The sequence below is a fragment of the Microtus oregoni genome, unplaced genomic scaffold (genome assembly GCF_018167655.1).
Source record: "Microtus oregoni isolate MIOR12 unplaced genomic scaffold, Mior012 000081F_ref0000091, whole genome shotgun sequence".
In the NCBI taxonomy this organism is placed as follows: Eukaryota; Metazoa; Chordata; class Mammalia; order Rodentia; family Cricetidae; genus Microtus; species Microtus oregoni.
This window is the reverse complement of record NW_024544541.1, coordinates 306,832-330,587: the sequence shown is the minus strand read 5'-3', so window position 1 is coordinate 330,587 and position 23,756 is coordinate 306,832. Positions and strand designations below refer to the sequence as shown.

The window sequence follows — 23,756 nt, the reverse complement described above, 5'->3', positions numbered from 1 at the left end:
GTTTACTCTTCATCTTCACTCTTCCATGCTCTTTTTATCAGCACTGACTTCAGCCCTTGGCAGCTTTTAGCAGTGGCTACCAGAACAGCAAAAGCAGACTCAAATGCACACACACAAGTCTGGTAAGTTATGGTAGGAGCGCCAGCTCCCAGCCTACAAGACACCCTCTCCTCCTACCATCCCCCTCCTCAATGAAGAGCCGCTCTGAGGCCCTCCACCAGCAGTGCTCACAGAACAACTTGAGCTTCCGACCACAGGCTTTTTAAAGCAGGTACTTTCTCTAGCTCGAGTTTGCCACTGTTTAAAATGTTGTGCTAGTTAGCAGTAATTATGTAAATGCAAGCAGCCATTTCTATTTTTAAAAGGGAACCCCATTTAGCATTCTTACATCCTGAGATGTTTAAAATAGCTAGTCCAGGGGTGCCTTCACTTTATTCAAACTGTTTGTGGGTTTAAATACAGGTTCAGCAGAAACCAAAGCAAGCCAAACCTTTGCTTTCTATTAAATGTCTAAAGCAGAGGATTAAAAAACAAACTATTTTACATATTTTACAGAAAGCGGCCATCAGATCAGCACCATGGCAGCATATTGACTGCCAGGCACTGCTGACACTGGAGAAGGAATCAACTTGGGGAAGGAAGGAAGGATTTCTTTAAACTCTTCAAAAAGGGGGGAAATACATTTAAGCAACTCTTTAAATCACAGCATCTCCCAGAGAACCCACAAAGCCTTTTTTCTTTTTCCCAAACCTACTGCTTTTTAAAGGCAGCTTTTGCCCCTTAATTCCACATGAAATATTCAGTACAGCATAATTAAATTTTATTCCATGCTATTTTTACTGGGCTCACTGAAATAGAGGGTGCTCTCATCTTTAAAACAAACTTCCCAGCAACTCAGCTCGCAGTGAATGGCTGGCGCTCAAGACTGAACTTAAAATGCAAAAGCATTTTAAAGGCCTCTGCAGGTGCAGGGTAGTCACAGGGGTACTGAAAACGCAGGCTTGACCCTACAGTCCATCAACCTTCACACAAGCAATCAACCCAGCTTTGTTTCCCTAATTGTCTTTGCGTCTCTGTTGGCTTTCTGCTTTCTATGTGGTAGGAAGGAGACAGACATGAAAACAAGTACCTGTGGTTTCAGTATTTGAGAACTGGGTCTTTTACTAGCCGGGGAATAGGCCTAATGGTTTGGTTTGTTTTTTTTTTTATACAAACCGTATTTGTAATGTCTCTTCCAGATAGGATCAGTAGGCTACAGAGTCTGACACAAGAGAAAGGAAGTGTTCCATCTCTCAAACGGTGAACAGGAAAGCTCACTATCCAAGAAAGCCCAGCACTGTGGCCTTTCCCGTGGCCTCAAGAGGAAAAGGCCTCACTGTAAATACAGCTCCCCTAGGAACACCCACGACAGTAACATCTGCATCCTGGATTCTACCAACCTGAAACTGTCCCTGCTGATGGGATGACAGAGTCCAAAGTCTATTCACTCTTCATTTCAGCAGACTGTCCCATGTCCTATAACTTCCTAGAACCATCCAGATGCAGAGGGTGAGCAAACCAACAACCAAGACCCACACAACAAACACCAGAAACTGTACGGACAGCCTACTCTGGATGCCAGACAACACTCCAGACACTTCTTCAGCTTTAATGAGACTATTAGGCTTTCAAAGAATAAAAATGTATCTTAACCCACTCATTTGTCCTTGCAGACCCACTTATGCTATTGACTCAAAAGAAAAGCAGACCTCTGGAGGTATGCTTTAATCCCTGCACTCTTGACGCAGAGGCCGGTGGATCGCCGAGTTCCAGGCAAGCCAGGGGTACATAGTTAAGATACTATCTCAAGAGAAATAAGCAAGCAAGCAAAGCACAAGGGCCAGGTGCGACAGCACTCAGGAAGCTCGGGAATTAAACTGTCCCCAGTTACACAGCAGCTCTAAGACTAGCTGGAGCTACATCTCAAAAGAGCACAACAGAAAAGCAACGAGCCCCACCTGCCAAACTCACCAAAGTGGTGAATTGAGACTTGACAGCCCAGTGCCTGTTATTAATTATCACAACCACCAGTACAGGGGACTCTTTCGAGCTGTGATGTTCTTAGAAATGGACATCAATCAACACAAGAGCAAGACAGGTGACAACAATATTTAATTTTCATAGGACAGGAATGGGTAGGGTGTTATAATTTACCTAAAGCATGACTGCCTCCATCATGCATGCAAACTTTCTCTCTGGAGATGCTGCTTCTGTCTGCATCCCAGTTTTTCCATAAGATGTTCCACTAGTTTCTCAAGGATTGGCCCTTATCACGTTTCTTTCAAATAGCTCAGTGGTACTTAAAAAACAAAAGCTGTATGTTGCAGATCTCTACTGACGAGGTTTATCTTATACAGCCTAGTGTTCATAGAGCAGTTACAGCCTCACAGAAGCAGTCCATCACCCCAGAGCCCATCATAGTGCTGATGGAGTCAACACAGCTTTCACTAACCAAAGCACAAGAGAGCCCGTGCTGCCTGACCCTTGGTTTCTCCTGAAGAGAGTGAAGTTTTGCTAATTCTATCCTAACAATGCCAACTTCAAAACAGTTAGTGAAGATATAGAACAAGGAAACTGTCTACTAGGCATTAAAGAATTGTTATGCATAACTAGCCTAAGGTCACTAGGAGTCTCATCAATGTAAAGGTAACAGCAGTCTTTTCAAAAGCAAAGGCTGCAGGAGAAATGGGCTGGAGGTGCTGGACTGCTAGCAGAATGACTGGGACCAAGGTCTGTGCTCTCACTGTGGCTCTCAACCAAGTCAACCCTTGCTCTTACTTCATCTTGTTCATGAAAAAGGACAAAGCTCTCCCTACTCACCCCTCACATGAAGAAGCCAAGTGACATGGCATGTCACTTTCTTAAATTAAAGTATGTGAACAGAAAGGAGTTTCCATGTATTTCCATATATGTATTAAAACTAGATCGCAGATTGTGGAGCCTTCTACTTAAGTGTATGAGAAGCAGCTCTGAGACCGAAAACACAGCGCTGAAACACAAATGTCACGGACCACCCTGTCTACTTAGGTTGTGCCTATCAGTTAACTGTACAAATAGGGGTAAACTTAGGCATGAAGATGCTGGGAAAAAAAATCACAGAAAGTGTTTCTAACATCAAATAGCCAGAGACATGAAATGAGGTCAAAACTGAAGGTGGTCTGCAGACAAGTACCAGGTCTACAGTGGAACTCAGGGACCAGAGGCAAACATTACAGTCTTCAGCAAAGTGCTAAGTGGACAACTAAACCAAATTTGACCCAGATTTGAAGTGATGATATAGGGAACACATTCAAGAAAACCCAAGGGTATCAAAGGGCTTACCAGCATGTGTGAACTCAGTCCCATCTTTGGAACTTTGTTGTTAAATACAAAGTTAACCCAAAATAAAGGGTTGGTTTTTGTTTTAATTGTCAAATTTTAAGTACCAAAGGCAGGGCTTGCTGTTCAGTGAAGTGAACATGCCTTTCGCAGCAATCTTAGAAAGTTCATCTGTTTGGCCCTTGAGTTCACTCCTTAGCTTCATCCTCCAAGCTGTTCTCTTCAGGGTTTGAGACGTTTCCCTGATAGAGACCCACACAAGGTATAGCCACTTCCCCAGGCCCTATAGCCACGCAGAACTGCAGACAGATTTGGTGTTTGCTCTGCCTGATGCCGAAATCCAGAGTAATAGAATCTGGCCAGGGGACCTCGGTGGGAAAGCTGGCTCCAGAGAATACCAGAGGGACAAATAAGGCCATGGAGACCAACCCTCCAAGCCTGGGCCAAGCAATGTCTGTAAATCACCCAAAGCTAGCAGGGAGGCCTTCTCATTAATTCGGGAACTGACAGCATGTCCCTTCTGAAAAGGCAGGCTAAAGAATGCATCCTGGGCAATCTGAATACCAGCATATTCTTTCTTACAACAAGCCCATGTGAGGAAGGAACTAAGTCAACTCCATTGCCAGGCTTAGTGGAGTAGTAAACCGGCAGGCATGAAACGTAAGAAAAAAACAAACAAAAGACAAAAATCCAAGTTGGTGTAAATCAGCACCTGGAGGAAAAGATGACTAAACTAACTGTAAGGCAATGCCTCTTTACAGAGTGAGCCCAAGGCTCCCGGGTCAGAGTCCCTCTCTGCCTGACGTCCTCTGTGTACCACCAGAGGGCACTAACTCATGGGATGGCTTTTTCAAAGCATATGGCATGTCATTTAAACTGCAGGAAAACTAAATGAGAGCTAGATTTTGAATGAAGTGCTAAGTATGAAATTTTAACAGCGGCTTTAGACAACCATTGGAAGTTTCACTGAACCCCACAAAACTTAAAAGGTACGCATGTCAACCGCAGCAAATGTAAACAGTAAGTCAATCTGATCTTCAGTCTGGTGAAAAGACAATTCAAAATGCATGAAGAATTGTTCCTCCATCTTTGGCCCAAGACAGCGGTGACCTTGTCAACCACTCCCAGCTTCTTCCACACGCAAACGGGAACACCAAGAGACGAGTTGGTTTCTTAATCTGAGAAATCATTCTGTGACGAATTAAAAAGGAGATGTTGACCATAACAAATTATAGTGCACTTTATTAAGCAGGATTAAAACATGATTTCATTTGTACTTCAAACCTTCAATAAAGAGCATGTAGTTATGTTCACTATGTCCAGGGTTGCTGCTCTAAGCAAATTAACTTACGTAAAATACAACTTACCCCAAGAGGTTCGAAATTTCTGTTTTAGTAAAAAGTTCAACCTTGCATTTTTCTTACTACAACCAAAAATTTTCCTTACATCTGTACCCTCTACTGGGATTTATTCATCCACACAATTCTAAATAGAGGTCTGTGAGTTCTGCCTCATTAACCCCTTTCTGCAATTACACCCTCGTCTCAAAATTCACACGTCTTACACTTCCATGGGAGGAAAACAGTGACATTCAAAATAACTAAATGACTTGTCTAGTGCAAATGGCATCACAACACCAAAGGCTTTAGTTTCCTGGTTTGCTGTGTGGTACACAGAAAGGTCTGGTTTGAGCAGAGGTATTAGACACTCAGGTTTAATTGGTTCTTTGTCATGGTTTAGTTGACTCCTTCCGTGTGTAATAAGTTTACAATGGAGGGAACAAAACCTGGCAGATAAGACACACTACACCTGGAGGTTATTCCTCACAAGCCAACGCTACAGACAAACTCACCTTGAGCCAGGGCCACTTCACAGGACACTGTCTCCTTGGGTCATTGTTCAAAAACAAAAACTCAGGGTTTGCAGGAATAATCCTTGTATTGTGACCTCTGCCAATGCACAAACAGATAAAGGTGGGTCGCAAGGGCTTCTGGGCCAGGACTTCTGTTTCTCTGCATACTGCCATGTATGCTTACCAACTGCCTCTGGGTGCTCTGGGCGACATGTGAATATCACAGAGAGCACAGACTAAGATAGTTCTGCGACTAGTAAGTACTAAATTCACATGAGGCAGCTAAGTGTGTGTGGTCCACTGATGGCTGAGATGTCCTAAGCCTCATTACCTCCATCCAGCTCTGTAAATCCTAGTCAGTGATTGCTTACTCTAGACAGCACCTGGACTGGACTGGACTGGACTGAACTCTGTCACATACTGGATCATAGACACTGAGGAGACTATGTCTTTTCCTAGACTTTCTTCAATGGTGGTGATGCTACAACATGCCAGGGAAGCGACTCACATCCCCTCTGTCTGTTGCTACTCAGGCAGCATGAACACCACAACATAGTGGCTCTACAATTCCTAATCCCACCATCTCAGATACTCTGCTTCTTGTATCTCCCTCAACTAGCTGTAAAACAAAACTTCCTATTTATGCTACCATTCTGAAAGGCATACATAAATACATAAAGTACATAAACAGTAAATCAAAAGAGAAGAATGAGAAATGACGCAACACCAGTGACCCATTAGTTCACTGAACCGCATTTATTGAAATGCCAGGCGCTGTTTTGTGTGCTGGAGACAGAGACAACACACAGGCCCTGCTCTCATGGAGCTTCCATTCTTCTGGGAGGCAGTAATCAACACATGAACAGGTTATTGCTGGGTGAATGGTAATAAGAAAAGGGAAGTTTGGAGGCCAAAGAGACACTGGAAGCAGGGAACACACAGTGCAGGCTACTCCCTGGAGATAAGCGGCTGCGGCACCTCTCACAGGCACACTGCATGAAGCAAGAGTAGATCACTTGACTCATTTCATTTTTAGTAAGATTCAGCTCATATAAACTTGGGGTTTAAAGTGAAATGAATTCACTGATACAACTGTCTTGAAGCAGATATGAAGCTGGCAGGACGGAAAGTTCTCCCTATGCGCTCTGCCAGCTTCCTCCCAATGTGCCAGCCCTCACGGCTCCAGCTCTGTGGGTCCCTCTTCTTGCTGCGCCCATGAACAAGTGTGTGGTGAGAGCCTGAAATAAACAGGTGTAAAATGGGTCAAGACCGTCGCTTCTATTTCTGTTCTTAACTGAAGAAAATGTGCCCCACTTCCAGAGGCAGAGAGAGGAAACACGTGAGTAAAGGACAACTGAAGAATATTCTAAACACACTTATGAGTGTGTGTGTATTTGTACATGTGTCTCTACCCCACATGACCTATTTCCCAAAGATAATTCAAAATTGGATCTTTCTTGTATAAAATGTCTTTTTGGCAATGTCACAGTATAACTTTTATTAGGCTCTGAGACAGACTGTATAAAGAACCAAATTAAGAATTGAAAGCTCAAAGATGATCAAGGTCCAAGTTCAATTAACACTATTTTTACAAGGATTTTTTTTTGCTTACTCTGCATATTCAGCACACTCCTTTGGTTTTTGTTTTTTTTCTGACACGCATCCCAGGGGAGCCATTAAGTACAATCAGTTCTCTACCTCGGATTAATGTGTCTAAGTACATATTGATGGAGCAGACAATACACAAGAGGCTGCCTTGCTAGAGTCTGTCTGTGCCACGCAGCACCGAGAAGGCTGACTCAACTCCTAGCACTTCTAACTGATCACCACAGGCTAGTTTCCCAGGAAGTCAAGGACACTTCCGAATCAATGTAAAATCTTAAGGAGCTGCCAGTGACTTCCACTGTAGCCCTGAAACTATCCCAAAGCACAAAGCCACAGAAAGAAAACCTCAGAAGTCTCTACTTCCCTAGCTCAGGAGCTGGTAGGATGAGGGGCAGGCAGGCAGCAGGTGGAGCACATGGAGTGAAAGGTGCCTGGCTGCCTCCCAGGCCTCAGATTAGCACAATGTAAGCAGGACTGTAGTTCAGGGCTTAAGGGGGAGTAAAAGGCCCACAGCACTAGGCTATGCTCAATGATTCATGGGCTTAGAATACAACAATAAGTTATATCGTGAAGAGGATCTACAGGTCAAAGTCCTCATGACCTATTCCCTAGGTGTTATTCAACTAAATTAGCAACTTGAGATATCAGGATAAACTGAAGATTCCAACATAAACCACATGTCATAGATTGTGGACATCTCTGGAATCAGACAGCAGCTTCTGACTTGTTTCCATTGCTCTCTGCACCTTTGCTTTCTGCTACCATAATTTTAAGACCTGCATAAACAAAAACAGCATTTACTCTCCTCTTCTCCAATCAGTTCAGTCTGCCCTTTGACCTGAGTGTGCCTTTACCCCACCATCACTTCTCCCCCACTCACCCTGGTTTACTCACTCACACCACACGTTAGTACTAGGCTGTGCTCCAAGAAAACAGAAATAAGGAGGCCTAGCACCAGCTCCCAGAGAGCTCCTAACTCACTGAGGAAAGAGATAGTGACAATTCACTGTACCAAGGACCTACACATAGATACAGGGGTACCACTCCATAAGAACAGATAGCTGGAGTTAATGGCACTGAACAGAGCTCAAGAGAAGGGTTTGTGAGAAGCTGGCCTCTAGAATCTGCGAGGAGATGGGTTGAGCTGGTGCAGAGAACAGAGGGTAGAAAAGTGTTAAGAGGGTGTAGGGAGGAGTCAAGAGGCAAGCAAGGTATAGCTGGGTGGGGGCACAATGTAATGGGCCAGAGCTGTGGGTCTGGTTTTAGGTGTGTATGTGGACTCTCTGATGAAGACAAGGAATGGGTAGACACCTGCCCAAGGAAAACCAAACACTGCTTTTGGGCAATGTTAGTCAAGCCTTAAGGTTCAGCAACAAATTCTCAAAATAAATACATCACAAGTTTAAATGTTATACCTTGGATTTCTTTTCTTACTCCTTTCTCCCCCCACCTCCATCTCTCAGAACTCTAGTAACCCAGATCTAAATTAAAAACAGTGGCCAAAGATCAAAATTCACTTTCCTAGTCTGGACAAACTGACCTTCACTTTTAATGAGATTACAATTCCATGCACACCAGGGAAGTAATTGTGCTAACACTGCCTTAAAAGCTAAGCCTCTGGGATCTCCCATGGCCTGTGCTGTGACTCACAAGTGCGGTAACAGACAACCCTTCTGTCGCTGAGACCCACTGCTCATCAGGATCTGTGTATGAAGGGATGAGTCAGTTTGCAGGCAAAACACTAACAACTGGCAGTGAAGCGAAACATTCAAGTTCACCTAATACCTTAATTTCCAGCTGACTCTTGGTATTCATGCCCTTCTCCTCAGATGTTCTCATTAAGGTAGAGTCTTAGAGTGTTTAAGTAGGAGTCAGTTTCATTGTTTCTAAAACCCATTTCTTGAGCTCCCCACCCCCTTAAATGCAAGAATAGATTTAGGCAGGAAAAAGTTCTCAACCAACAGCCTGGGTTCTGACAGGCTACAGACCAGTTGGATCCCTCACTCTCTTTTGATACCAGTTGATATTTAAAAAAAAAAAAAAATCCCACAATACACAGGACTCAAAATAGCTTCCTAAATACCTGTGCTTAGATCTTGAAATAAATTCCTGGTTAATCTTGTTGTTGTTGATTTTTTTCAAGATAAGGTTTCTCTGTGTAGTCCTGGCTGTCCTGGAACTTGCTCTGTAGACCAGGCTGGCCTCAAATCTACCTGCTTCTGCCTCCAGACCTAGTTAATCTTAATATTGTACAGAAAAATAACAAAAGGGACCCTAAAGCAAACTTAAGACTTGTTAAGAGGATGGAATCAGAGCACCATCCTGCGTTCTCTTGGGACTCAGATTAAGTTTGCATTACTAGTCTTCATAAAAAGAGAGTCCAGCAGAAGTGAGCCAATACCTCTGTCCCTGCAAACTACCTTACCTTTCCCCAGTCTTTAAGGCTAAAAAGTTTTCACATTGAATCAACTTTTATTATCAAAGGCTCAACGTGGTCAAAGCCAACACACACATATACACACACTGATTTGTGTGTGTGGAGAAATAAACTATATAGTGGTTAAGCTGCATGGCAAAATGATGACCTGGCCTTTATCAAGAGGACAGGAGAGTATGCACACTGCTGTCTGTACCACACAGAAATGCCCTGAAGCTACTAAAAGTCGACTTCTGTGGAGATTCAAACACCTTCAAGATTGTTGAGCTAAGTATTACTAACAGAATTTGAAGGATTTGAGGATTATGCCAAAATAAAGATCAGCATCAAAAGATACATGGAAATAAAGACTGTCTGAAACATTCATAGGGGCAACACCTTTATTAGCTTCTCCTTGCTTGAAATGAAAGCAGACAGAGGGCATCAGAAGGCTGCAAGGAGAGGAAGATATTACAGAAATGATGGCCCATGCTCTGGGACTCCTATGAGAACTCCTGTTCTTATCCTGGGGCCTCAGTGAGGAAGAACAGCCCTCAGATCCACAGATGCTCCAACTCACCTCCATGGCTACTTAAAACAGGAACCCTCAACACTGGGTCTCCTCTCCTGCCTTACAACCTAGAACTAGGAGCCAGGTGGTTTCAGGCCCACCCACCCAACTTTTCATGAACCTGAGCTTCTCTGTCCTCTGAAACTAGACTGCACTTCCATGGTCATCTGCAGAGTTTCACTGACCAGTGTGGCAGCCATGAACTTCCTGGTCACCTGAAACGTGCCCCTACTAGAATGAGGTGTGCCTAAAGTACACAATAACACACCAACTTCAAAGACTGTACTCAAACAGCACTATATCTTAACAGCCTTTGTGGTACATGTCCACGTACATCACAATGTACTACTGGGTGAAAGAGAGTGCCATCTATTAAGGCTCATTCCATTCTGACCTTTTAAAACCAGCTCCCTTGAGGCCAGCCTGGAACTATATAGCAAGTTGCAGGCCAGCCTGGACTACAGAGGTGAGACTCTTGTTTCAATAAACAAAGTTTTACCTGTGACCTACAAAAACTCCCAGGATTCTACTACTGGTACCTGCCCTGCCCTGTGGCTCTCATTTCCTCTCTGGACAGCACCATCATCCTCTATCTGTCCTCCTAGTCTCTTCTCTGTTGTCAGCCCTGCACACACCTTGGAACCTCTGCTTTTGGCTGTCCTGCCTACTTGGGATGCTTTCACTCCAGACATCTACATGGTTCATTCACTGTCACATCCTTCATATTATCAAAATGGAGTTAGATACCTGCTCAAGTCAAACCTGAGAGAGGGTGCACAAGAACACTCTCAGACTCTGGGGCCACTTGACAAAGTTCACCTCAGTGCTCAACCTGCTGCCACTAATTATTAGAAATGAAAGGGTCAGACACCTGGATCAGAAAGGCTAGGATGGAATGTCAATAGCACCAGCACTGCTTACTCAAGTGAGGTGAAACAAGCTGTTTTGTGGTAACTGGTTTCCTCATCTGTGGACTTGGGAACAAAGAGGGATCTACTATCCTGTGTTCTTGGGAGCTCCGTGAGTTAATACATGGAACTGGCACATATAAACCCTCAAGTTACCGGCACTTGATATTTGTTCCTTGTTGTTCTTCCCCAACCAGCAGAGGTCTGTAAGAGGAAGGTGTGGCTTGTTTCTGCTTCATTCCATGCACCCAGGCAGCCCCACACTAGACATCTGACAGTAGCTTACAAGAACAAAAGAATAAATATACTTTATTTATTTAAAGACATTGGGACTTTAGAGTTTTGAGGAGGGCATGAAAGTTTTCTTCCAATCTACACCAGAAAAGAGTAGGCATTGGTCTTGGTAGTTGGCTCATGCCTGTAATTCCAACACTCAGGAGGCTTGAGCAGGTGCATGGATACAATGATAAGATCACCTTAGACTACGAAGTGAGACTACCCACTCCCTTAAAAAAAAAAATGCCCTTCTGGGTAGTTTTGTAGATGCTGTGCCTCCCTGGATAAACAGTCTCCTTGCTACCTTGAAACAAGTCATATGTACCACTTTCTGAGCAGTAGAGTTTAATTTCACAAGTTAGAAGCCTCCTACAATCTCAGACTATTTGCTAAAAAGTTACCCCCCCCCCCCCAAAAAAAAAGTTCAGGTCTCAAAACAAATGACAGAAAAAAATAGATTTCAGTCTGTCATGTTCAAATTTGCACATGTATACTGCTTACTGAAATCACTAGCACTACCCTGCATCCGGATCATGTGGCATTTTCTGGATACCACCATGAAAAACCATTCAAAGCACTTTCCCCTGAGCTAAGACCACAGAACAGCTCACCAAACACTGAAGTCTCCCAAGCCCAAGCAGAGGTAGCTGAATCTCTAAGCAGCCCTGAGACAGACTTTGCTCACAGGATGTACCAGGTCCCTTTGATCTGGCCTGTCTCACACCTACACACATGTATTCCTCCCAGGATAACTGAGCCTTGATTTACAGATGGTATTGATAGATTAAATTAGTTCCAAGATCTACCATCCTGGAGTAATACAGGCTCTTTCTGGGAAAGATTGGCTGCCTTTAAAAGCCATATAGAAGGGATGGAGAAAGGGAAGTAACCCAGTGCTCAGCAAAGGAAGGACTTGGCTCTTAACCTCTGACCTAATTGCTCCCTGTGAAAGAACAAAGGTGTCTTCAAGACGGTGATGCTGAACATAGCAAAAAAGGCACTGGTGCAATGTTGTAGTACTGCCACATCTGCCCTGAATGCTTTCAACCTTATGTGCCTGACCGGATAAATGAAACCTGGGAGCAGAGGCCCAGGAGGTCATAGTGACATAGATATCACGCACCCGATGCATGGCTTGACTGTTTCCCTGCACTGCTCCAGCTTCCTGCTGATGGTGATGGGAATAAAAAATAGTGGCTGGAGGTCACTGGGAGGTCTTGAAAAATGGTAAGGTCTAGAGAGGTCTTTTCTGTTCTTGTGGTCATTGTGTTTTTTAAAATCTGCACTTGATTGACCATTAAGGTCACTGCAACATAGTGAAGGACTACTGTGAGGCAGGCAGGCACAAGTCACTCTCAATCTGCACTGCTGTACAGTGGCAACACCTGAAGCATCAGGATGCTGCTGCTCTACTTTCAAACGTATTTAGCTGATGATCCTAAATAACACTCTGTCAGCTTTTGTAACCCGGCACAAAACCACACACCTTGTGATCTACCAGCTGGGCTGCAGTAATGCCCTTGACTTGAGGCTTAAAAGCTTTAGTCAGGACATACCTTTGATGTATTGTCTTTCCATATCAGACTGCAATGATTACCCCCAGATGTGCCATCCATAGAGTGCTACCAAAATTAGATTATGGCCAGCTAGTGAAACTCCCTCTCCCCTTCGGTACCACTTTGGAGGCTGCTGTTCTTGCCTTTGTCTGCAAGATCCAGAAGACACAGCTCTTAGGTTTACAGGATGTGGGGATAAGAACCATCTGCCTGGTCTGGTATTTCTTTAATTAAAACTTTAATTACAGATATATCTCTGCACAGATACGTGCAGTCTTTCAGCTTCTGCTCTTAATTACCTGAGCTACTGTGAAATGAAGAGTGAGCATTCGCTGAGTGTCTACTATGTGCAAGGGCATGTGCCAGAGGCCTAAGGGGAACAGAGCCCAGCAGGGGAGACCCAGAGACAGACTTGAGCCAAAAATTTCACCTGTTTCTCGCCCTATCCTCTTAGCACTATCTCTGGGAAAATGAAGGATTAAGAAATGGAATCAGCACAGGAGCCAGGAAAAGGCCCGGAAGTGAAGGCTGAGCCACTTCCATGGAACCATGGCCATCACTTTGTGGGAGAACCAGTAACTGGGGACTAGAACCACAGGGTGCTGATTCCATGACATCCTGCCTGGCAGCAATTCTAATGTCATCTTCTTCATCAACTCCCTTTGGCTTGGGCAGACCTTCATGGGAAATGACAGAGCACTTCTCACACCCCCACAGAAGCCACGAGGGCAAAGGTCATCAAAGAACCTCAAAGGCCACCAAGTGACACCCAAGCCACACTACATAGATCTGGAGACTCACATTGAGGCCTCTATCTCCTCAGAATTACCTTAACCTTGTAACACTGGCTCTTGTGGAGGGAAGGAGATTACTCTGACGACCCCACCAACACTCCTGGAGGTAGGTAGTTAAGGGCAAGCTTCTGTACTGCCATGTTTGCTGTTCCACCCTTACACAGGATTGGTGTGACAGGATCTGAAGCCTTTTCCTCTCAGGAGCAGATTCCTCATCACCAAAATCAAGGGGTTCAACACAGGTATCACCTAACTTACAGTTTAAAAGCTTACACGGCAGCCATGTAGAGGCCCAAGGTAAGAAGTCTCTCCAAGACAACCCCAGCCCATTCTAGTGCCTAACCTGCACTGCTTGGTGACTGAGAAAAGCCTAGCATTTCTCAGGCTACTAATGCCCATATGACAAAATTACTAAGTCCTCAAGATGAACCAAACCAGGATAGATGATCACAAATGAAGCCTAACAATGTTCAGGCTAATAAAGGGTGGCACCTACTCCAACACAGATACCAAGACAAATTTAAAAGTCCATCTGAACACCTACTATGTGGTAGGCCCCTTAGGTTTGTAAGCATATTACACTGTGATGACAGGGATATGGGTGAGGGGAGAGTGTCAGAGCTAGAGAGGAAGAAAAGAGAAAGGAAAACTAAATGTACAACAGATGAAAGGAAAGAAGAAAGGTTACAGAATGGAACGCAGAAAAGGTCCTGTGGTACTTAGTTCTAATTTCTGATACAACCTAGTACCTGGGAGAATGTTTTAATGTGGGACTGTCTAGACTAGGTTGTCCTGTAGGCATATCTGCCAGGGATTGTGTTGATTGCCTTAATTGATACGGAAAGACCCGGACTCCAGGTGGGCAGCGCCACTCCCTGATTCTGTGAGTACAGAAAGTTAACTTAAGTACGCATGTGTCTGTGGTTCTTTGCTCCAGTGAGAAAGTGATGTGACCAGCTGTCTCAAGCTCTGCTGTGACTTCCTCACAGCGAAGGGAATTCCGAGCTGAAACAAACCTCTATGTTGCTTTCTGTCAGTTTTCTGCTTTTTAATCACGCAACAGAAATAAATCAAGAGCACTCTACTTCCTGAACCTCATAACTTAAGCACAAGCCTGGATTTGTGATGACCAGTTCTCTCTCAGGACAGTCGTGCACAGCAATGGCTGGAGCTGTCGGTACTGGCTGGTGTTGGCTGAACACTAAGTCAGCCCGAGGAGACCCACTTTAGTTTGCAGTGTAATCTGCTCTAAAAGTGACAGCACTGACCCACACATCCCAGAAAGACACATTTATATGTGTACAAATTATTTACCTGCTCTTTTCCTTGTTTACAACAAACTTGCAGGATTTCTGAACCCTGTTGACTAATGGTTCTCAGTTAGTAAAAGATCTGAACCATGGAGTGGGCCACTGATGCAAGTTTTTAACTATGCAAGGGGCTCCAGATCCATAGCCAGGACTAAAGAAGCCACCGTTATCAGTCACATCTTACTGAGCTTAGTACTATTATATCTCTGTCTGATGACTGAGGGAAGAGAACACACATGGCTGATCCCTGCAGTCAAATGGCAGAACTGTCTTACGCAAAGTAGCCCAGAGGCAGTGAATACAGCATAACAAATGCATTACACCTACCTGAGCATCAGTGTGCTCATGCAGGCCTCCCTACCTCCTGGGTGAATATGATGGATGATTAAAATGTGTAAAATTCATTGAGAAGAACACCTGATATAAATCCTTGCACACGTGGTGTCAGTGAGATCATTTCCCCTTTACTCAAGAGGACACTGAAATCTCCTGCACCTGAGGGAAACACTAAGCAGCTCAACACCCTGACTTCCTGTAAGCTAGCTGCAGGGTTTACCATGGTAGCGTGAAGGGTGAGTCCAGCTAATCAGTCAAGTGATGACTTTCTCTTCAGTCTCTTTCCTCTCCAAAGTCAAAATTAGGTAAACAAAAAAACTTTTTAAAAAAATCTGGGGAGGGGAGTGTTAGGGGGGAAGTAACAGTAGCAGCAGCAGCAGATAAGGCAGCTCCTAGAGGCTGAAGTTTCTGGCTGTGAGCCTAGGAGGCTGTGGAGCTCTGCCGGAGCTTCTGTCTCCTGCACGTCTTACTTACCACACGCTCTGAGGTCCTCTCTAGGCATCTAAGGGCCTCTAAGTCAGTGTTAAACGGCTGAGGGAGGAAAAGCTAGAGCTTCCTTTGCTGGAGGTGCATGCACTACTCGTGGCATGCAGATCTGGTCACACTGCACTTAGTGCTACTCTACAGACCTCACACACATCGACTCTGCTAGGACTCACCATGATCCTGTGAGTGGATGTTATTACTGTCACCCCATTTAAAGAGGAAGTAAACTCAGCAATAGGGCAGCTAGGTAAAGTGCTGAAGTCAAAACACTTGCAAGAGGCCAAGGTGGGATTCGAACCTCAGCAGCCTGGCTCCACAGCCATGGTCCTGGCCCTTCACCACGGGGTTCACTACCACTGCCTCTTGGCACAGCCATAGGATGAGGTTGAGTTTCAAAAGCACCTTTCTTCTGAGTTCTCAGTGTTTCATTTATCCTCTCAACAACCCTAAAAAAGCAAGTAGGAGACATACAGTATCTGCATTTCACACATATTACAATGGAAGCAGCAAGAACACGGCTTACAAACGCCTCCCTGGACAGCCAACCTCCTAAGTCAATGTTTCAAACCACACTCCTGTCTTCTGAAGTTCGAGCTTTTTAGTTTGGGTTAACTGCTTTAACCAGGGTTGACAGCACACCCAGACCCGAGTAGTCCAGAACAGACTTTCTCGCTCTCAGGCAAGATTCTTTCAGGGAATCAAAATTACATGAGCAATATCCGTGGGGCTTACAACTTACTACAAGTCCTAAATTCTAATCAAAAACTATTTTTGTTCATCTAAAATAAGAAGTCGTGTATTCAGTTACTAGCTCTCTGAGAAAAAATAGGTTATCTTAAAAATGCACTAAGCAGGCAGCTTTAAGGAAAAATCTAATTTATCAAATCACAATGACAAAGAAAACATTTCACTTCTGCATCTACTAATGTGTCCTGGATTCCTACTAGATTTATGAATAAAGTACTGGACTCTAGAGAGCCAACTCTGTCAACAGGGAGCTTGTGACTCCCTCGGGTGCCATCAGGCAGATGAGGAGAGGAGTTGACAGCCACCATCTCCTGCCACTCTGAGAGCCCATGAACTCTATGTCTGGCACCATTCCTTTGCTGCTGAAGGACAAGGTACCCAAGACAAACAAAGGACACAAATGAAATGGAGGAGAAAAATACTCCTGCGCATAGGTGCACAATGCATTATGATAAAATCATCATTAAAAATCACCTGAGCAGTCAAGGTTCAGCCCCCAACCCCAGGACAGGACAGTCACAGGGCTTCATAGTCATAGGAGTCTTTTCTATTCCTCAATTCCAGTGCTGTGCAATTCTGTGACCAGAAACTCAGCAGGCCAGAGGCAGCTTTGCAAGTATGTGGGTATAACAGGCAAAAGCAAGCTTGGAAGCTCCAAGTAATGCAGGAGAATACAGGAGTTCTTGTCACCAATGAGCAGCTCCTTATACTCTGTGATTTTAATGAATGATATAAACGTTCATAGACATCAAAAAAGCTTGGAAAGGATTTAAATCAACTTCAATGTTCACCTAGATGTTTCAGCTGTGTGAAATTGAAATATCAGCATTAAATATTAAAGAATAAAATAATGAGATATTAAAAGTAATCTGTATTTTACTGGATCATGCTAAGAAATTATATGTGTTTTTGGGGGTGATATTTATCACCATTTCAAAGAATTTAATATGGTTTTGGAATTTGTTGTTTTGTTTTTAAGACAAATACAAACAACAACAACAACAAAATGTACTAATTTGAAGGAAAAAAATGTAAGAGCCAATAGCATAAATTAACCTGGTATAGAGTCCACCAGAATTGACCAGATTTTAGCAAAGACAAAAACATTGTGGGTAATATCAACCGTTGCTTTCTCTTATGTTTAAAAGAAGTAGATTATAAAGGATGGAGAAAGGTGAAATTGGATGATAGAACTGTATTCTTCTATACTTTTAATGAAATAAAACATTTAAACTTTTTCTCTCCGTAAAACTTGAGAATGCAAAATATAATCTGACGATGCAAAACATGGCAAATTTACGAGACTACCAGATTTAAACTGCTGCTGTGTTTGAGGGGAAGGCAGCAACAAAGCTATGTAGTAAATGTGAAGACGGGTGTGGGCAAAGATAGATGTGAGCATGAGTGTGCATGGAAGGGGGTAAAAAGGGAAGGGAGGCTTCAGGCAGCCTGGGTATGTATATGTCAATTATATGTCAACATCAGCTAATTCATAGCGAAATATGGACATAAAAGGAAATACCCTACATGGGGAAATGCACTCATTAAACTTAAATTTTAAAAGGATGAAAACACAAATTACACTTTATTCTTAAAAATCAAAATGAATTTCAATACAGAAAATGAAGACAGCATTTTGCAATTTTATCACTCAAAGGAGAATCTCTACTTGAGGAAATCAGTGTGCTGCACTTGGAGAGATGAAATGTTACAGCTTGTACACCAAAATTAAAAAATGAAATTAAATTAAAAAATGAAATGGTTACCAAGGTAATGCAGGTCAGGGGATCAAAGGTGAAGGGTCACACATTATTAAAAAGAAATCCAAAAGGGCGGCTGCATCATGATCTCTGCAAAACAAAGGAGCTCCAGTAAGTACAACTAGCATCTCCCAGAATCAACAATCAAGCTCTTGAAGCTCCCCCTGCAATTGAACAGTCTTCCCTGATTCCATGGAGAGCCATTTTCATTCAGGTACAAAACCAAATTTTAATCATCTGTTACCAACCAAAAAAAAATTACAAATATTTAACCAATCATATTAAAACCTCCAATATTTCCAATTGAAAGTGGCTGGGAAGTGCTGGCATTTCATTTCAGTTGAAATTCATACCCCGTTTTCTGGAAATGACAGTGTTTGATAAGTTGCCAACATATCAGAAATCTAATTTGGTCACAGCATGGTGAGTTGGTGTCGTCTTCCCACCCCCACCCCCTCTCCTCAAGGAATGAGTTCCAAAATTGAGTTTTTGCAAATTTCTTTCATTTGAAGTAGCTGCATAAAATTCCCATTATTGGAACATTTAGTATAACAATGTTCTAGAAGACAGCAATAAAGTGATACATGATAAAATAAACTGTGTAACTATACCTATTAAGTCTGTTCTCACATTCAACTCTCACTGCATAAGGGAAGGACATTTTAAGCAAAGTAACAACTTGCTGTCTCTCCTGGAATCAAACAGTTAAGAGGAGCCTGCCTTGAGGACTAACCATGCAAGAAAGAGGGATCTGACAGGCCTTGTTTCCCAACAATGTTACACTTACTCACCTTCATTAACAAACTAACTTATGTTCCCACAAAGAGCAGGAGGGTGCAACCTTTGTTTGAATTATAACTACCACCAGGTTATGGCACTTACTGATGGCAACAAGAAGCAAAGGGTGACAGTAAATGCTCAATTCCTTGGTAAATGACCAGCATGGGACAATCATCCTTACTGTCTTTAGTCTGAGAACTAATCCTGAGCAGGTTGTTCCCGCTAAGCAGTCTGTATCTAAGAAGTCCTGTGCACAGTGGCCTGGCGCCTGAGGCAGGTGGAGAGCAGCTGGCGAAAGGAGCTTGGTTTGGTTACCATCTTAGCACCCCTTCCATTCTCCCACCTTAGTTTCACGCTGTTACATCGAACACTTGAGTTAACCTTGTTAAAAATCACATCCCCAAATACTTATATATTAAAATATAGACGAGTGTCCAGAAGGATTTATTAAAAGAAATAAGACATTCCTTCTCGTGGCTTATGGCAATCAATAAATAAAATAATCCTATGAATGCCAGCTTTTGTTCCCTCTGATTAGGTTTTGTTAAAGTAACTGCAGATCATCATGCACTGGATTGAGTGTGTTAGTGCTTAAGGCCACATCTCTAAAGCCACAGCTTCCCTTTCATTAGTTGCACAGCTATGAAAAGTAAACTAACATTTCATTTTTGGAGCCCTCATCTCACAGAGTCTGGCACATACATATTTGCTGCTGGGAGGCATGCAGGCAATGTTGAACACTGCAAAAGGAATCAATACCCCATCAAAACAATGCATACAGTGCTTTAGTAGCATCATTTATTGAGACCATTTCAGCATGTTTGTAACAAAAGACAAGAAGCCAGCAGTGTGGTATTAACTTGAGCTTTGTTTTCCTAAAACATTTTATATTAAAAATAAGCTCCAGACCTGTTCAGACCAACAACTATATATACAGTATGTCTCGACCAAACATATATTCATAATCTCTTAACAATAAGACGACTTCTTAATGTCTTTTAAAAGTCTTCTAAATCATTCTTAAAATTCCATACCTTACAGAAACAGTTCCCCAGATTTTTGCCAACTTATCAGTCCTGCCAGAAGTGTCAGGCATAAACCATCCAAGCTAATGCAACCTTCAAGTTGTCAGCTGCTCCCTAGCATGTCCTGACTTTCCATGGGAGTGGATTCATACTCCCTGCCCACACACGGCAGTTCTGACAGACAGCCTCTGAATTCAACTGTACCTATGGGGACAACGATCCAACTGATTTTTAAAGTAACAATTAGGAATTTAGCCAGTAACTTCTGGTTGGGGAGAAGATAGGCTGGAGTTTATTATGGTGTTAACAAGTCCCTAGAACAGCACTCAGGAAGGAAAGTACGCACTTTACCACTGTCAGCAAAGGCCTGCACAGGAGCCCACTATGTGGACAGCAGCTGAGACCACTGCACCTGCTGAGGTCGGCATGGGTGCCTTCAGCAGTGTCCAGACAGCAGGTCTGTGGGCACCTACCTGACCCAAAACCACTATTCTGGACCACAAGCTCTAGGAGATTCAGGGCCTGGGTAGCTACAATCTTCATCCAGGACGCTAACTCTAGTCCTAACTGGAGCCACTGTGTTTTCCCTATAGAATTTATTGGCTTCTAGACCATTTCCCAGTCTCAACCAGCAATAGACCTCATAAACCAAAATTACCCATCTTCCTTTTCTTCTTCAGAAGCCTCCCTTCCCTTCACTATAGCCACAGTCAGTAAGTGATGAAGTTCTCATTAAAGTAACACAGAATACTCAGGTGTTGCCACAGACTGAAATAAGCTCTCAGCTGAGGAACCAAGGGGAATGTTCTACCAGGCAGGAACAGAGCTCTAGACCACCTCAGGGAAACTTTACAAAGTTACATACAGTTTGTCTCTTTCCACAATTAGTAATAGAATTAAACAGTAAATGCTCGAAACCCCTAGCCAGCCTCCAGACCCTTCTGCATATCCTTGATCTGAATGTATCCACCTGCTCCCAGCAGAATTCTCCAGGTACTCTCACAGCATACTGTCTGGGACACACTTACGGACAAATTTAATTCCCTTTCTCAACAAATCTACAAGCAAGAGGAACCGACTCCCTTCTCAGACAGAGCAAAGGTCTGTGAGAGGAAAGAGGTGCTGCCATGTTTCCCTTAGAGGCTAACTTCTGATGTAACAAATAAGGAAGAACTGGGAAGAAATCCACAACCAAAAAAGTCACAAGATTCAGCATAAGGGAAGGCACCGCAGAACTGAAGAAGTCCATCAAGACAGGACCGTAGACATTTTTCTGGTTTTTCACAAAATGGCTATTAGTGCTGTTATGCAATACTTTCTGCAGCAGATATTAAGCTCTGAGAGAATGTGTACTGATTAAAGAGACATTCAGCTAAAAGCTGATTACGGTGATAGGACAAATTTTATTTTTAATCTATAAATACAAATGCATAAATTCCCAGCATGCCATTATGTAGAGCATCAAATATACTTGAGCTAACTCCAGCTTTTTAGCTAAGCAAAGGCTATACTTATATTACCACTTCATGGTATGGTCTACGTTAGTTTGTCCAACATGGCAGAAATGGAATCCACTCCAACACCAGAAAAACAAGTGTTTGGCTTTCACATTTTCAGGCCCCATGTTCACAGACCCAAATGTTTGCACTCCCCGAGTCCCAGGCCCCGTGTTTGTAGTCCCTTTGTCCAAGGCAAACCTGTTCACAGTCCCAATGCTTGACCCAAGATGAGGTGCAACTCCTTTCCTTTGCCAACCACCATCATGTCTTCTGGTTTTCCAAATGTTCAGAATACCAACCTTTGTTACTTGTCTCTAAGATGAACTAAGACACATATAAAACACCCCACACCTACAATCACAGCATTCCTACTATTTCTTTCTTTCTTTCTTTCTTTCCTTTCCTTTTCTTTTCTTTTCTTTTTTGAAAGAAGGTCTCACTATGTAGCTCTCACTAGCCTGGAAATTGCTATATAGACCAGGCTAGCCTGAAACTCACAGAAATCTGATGTGGGAGTGTCATATGTCAATGTGTTGATTTCACTGGTTAAGCAATAAAGAAACTGCTTGGCCCTCATAGGTTAAAACATAGGTGGGAGGAGTAAACAGAACAGAATGCTGGGAGAAAGAAGCCGAGTCAGGAGTCGCCATGATTCTCCCACTCCAGGCAGACGCAGGTTAAGATCATTCCTGGTAAGCCAGCTCATGGGCTACAGCAGATTATTAGAAATGGGCTAGTCCAGGTGCGAGAGCTAGCCTAGAAGAGAACAGATAGAAATGGGCCGAGCGGTGTTTAAAAGAATACAGTTTCGGTGTAATTATTTCGGGGCATAAGCTAGAGCTAGCCATGTGGGCGGCCGGGTGCCAGGGATGCAGCCCTGCCGCTCCTACTACTACAGAAATCCACCTGCCTATGCCTCCCAAGAGCTGGGATTAAAGAAATGTACTACCCGAGTCCCACTGTAATAATTTTAAAGGGGTGGGGAGATGAGGTAGCATGCACCTGTAACCCCAAAATTAGGCAGGCTGTGGCAAGAGGATTTAGAGATGGGCCCAACTGGACTATACAATTAGAGCAAGAAAAACAAAGAACTAAAAAGAAAGGGGAGTGTGGGGGAGGGGGTGTTAAAGGGAGGCAGAGAAGACAAACTATTAACCTTCAACATGAATGTAACCTCTTCCTCTGGTAGCTTAGAATATCTCACAAAGGCTAAAGAGGATGGGAAGGAGGAATAGTGAGAGCAACCACAGGACTTCTGAGGGGTGCACAGGCTCATGGCACTGAGGCTATTCATGCCAGAACACACACCACTGTGCAATTAGCACATGGTCTCACATGCAGTAGCTAAACAGTTGACCTTACAGAATCAGAACAGTCGTCACCAGAACCTGGGATGGCTAAGGGGCCAAGAATAAAACACGGTGAAAGGGGAAAGGGAACAGTGAGCATTAATTATTTTCAGGTAAGGTCACATACCATTTGTAGCTCAAGCTGGCCCAGGGTGGCTTCAAACTCATGGCAATCCTACGACCTCAGCCTCCCAAATGCTGAAATACAACAGACATGAGCAACCATGCCTGGCTAGAAGAAGTAACTGCTAATGTTCTCTAACACTGAAGAGTAGCTGGTTGACAACAATGATATATTTCAAAATAACTAGAAGAAAAACTTCTGAATGTTCTCAACATAAACACACTCACATATGCATCAAGTAATAGGCATGCCAATCAATTAAAACATCTTAATGCAGCCCATAAAAATGAAATTACTATGTATCAATTAAAAATAAAAATAGAGGAGGTTAGGAAGATTGATCCATGGATAAAGCACTTGCTGCACAGTTTAAGAATCAAAACTTGGATTCCCCAGAACCCAGATAAAGTGACAAATGGTTGCACCCATCTGAAATTCTACAAGATATGGCGCAGAAATAGAAAGATCCCAGAAACTCTTCAGCGAGCATCCCTTACCAAGCACTGAGCAAAAACCCTGCCTCAAACAGGAAGACCAAAGATACTCAACATTGTTCTCTGATCTACAAATAAATGCCCATATATTCTCTCTCCTCTCCCTCCCTCCCTCGCTCCCCCCCTCTTTCTCTCTCTCTCTCTCTCTCCCCCTCTCACTCACACACACACACACACTCACTCACACACCAAACACAATCAACAATTCAATCAAAACATAAACCAGTTGTTAATATGCTTGCCTAGCAGGCACCAGAGCCTGGGTTTGATCCCCAGAAGCACATAAACAGGGTGCAGTAGTGATATGTCTTAATCCCAGCACTCAGAGAGTAGAGGTAGAAGGATTAGATATGCAAAGTCATACTCAGCTATGTTACATAGCAAATTCCAGGTTAGATGAGACTACATGAGACTCTCTAAATAACCAGGTACTCTTAATGATTATATAATTTATCACATGCCAGTTCCTCGATAAAGCAAGCTGTGCAAGGACAAGAATGCAAAGTGGGAG

At 43.3% G+C, this 23,756-nt stretch overlaps 1 protein-coding gene across 13 annotated transcripts in view; it reads right to left on the bottom strand.

Annotated features, from left to right (window-relative positions):
* The window catches only part of LOC121441719 (calmodulin-binding transcription activator 1-like), an 840,008-nt gene that overhangs the window by 742,374 nt on the left and 73,878 nt on the right, over positions 1–23,756 (bottom strand). The window contains exons 4-6 of one of the 13 annotated variants that reach the window (XR_005973498.1): positions 17,981–18,064; positions 15,641–15,913; positions 6,316–6,447 (exon numbers count right to left, since the gene is read on the bottom strand). The exons of 9 other annotated variants lie outside the window; for them this stretch is intronic. Coding sequence is in view for 1 of the 4 variants with exons in the window: in XM_041642961.1 (XP_041498895.1) it covers positions 18,056–18,064 (9 nt within the window). In the remaining 3 variants the exon portion in view is untranslated. Of the gene's footprint in view, positions 1–6,315; positions 6,448–15,640; positions 15,914–17,780; positions 18,065–23,756 lie in introns of those variants that run through there. 3 more of the 13 variants (XR_005973497.1, XR_005973499.1, XM_041642961.1) reach the window with 3 other exon arrangements.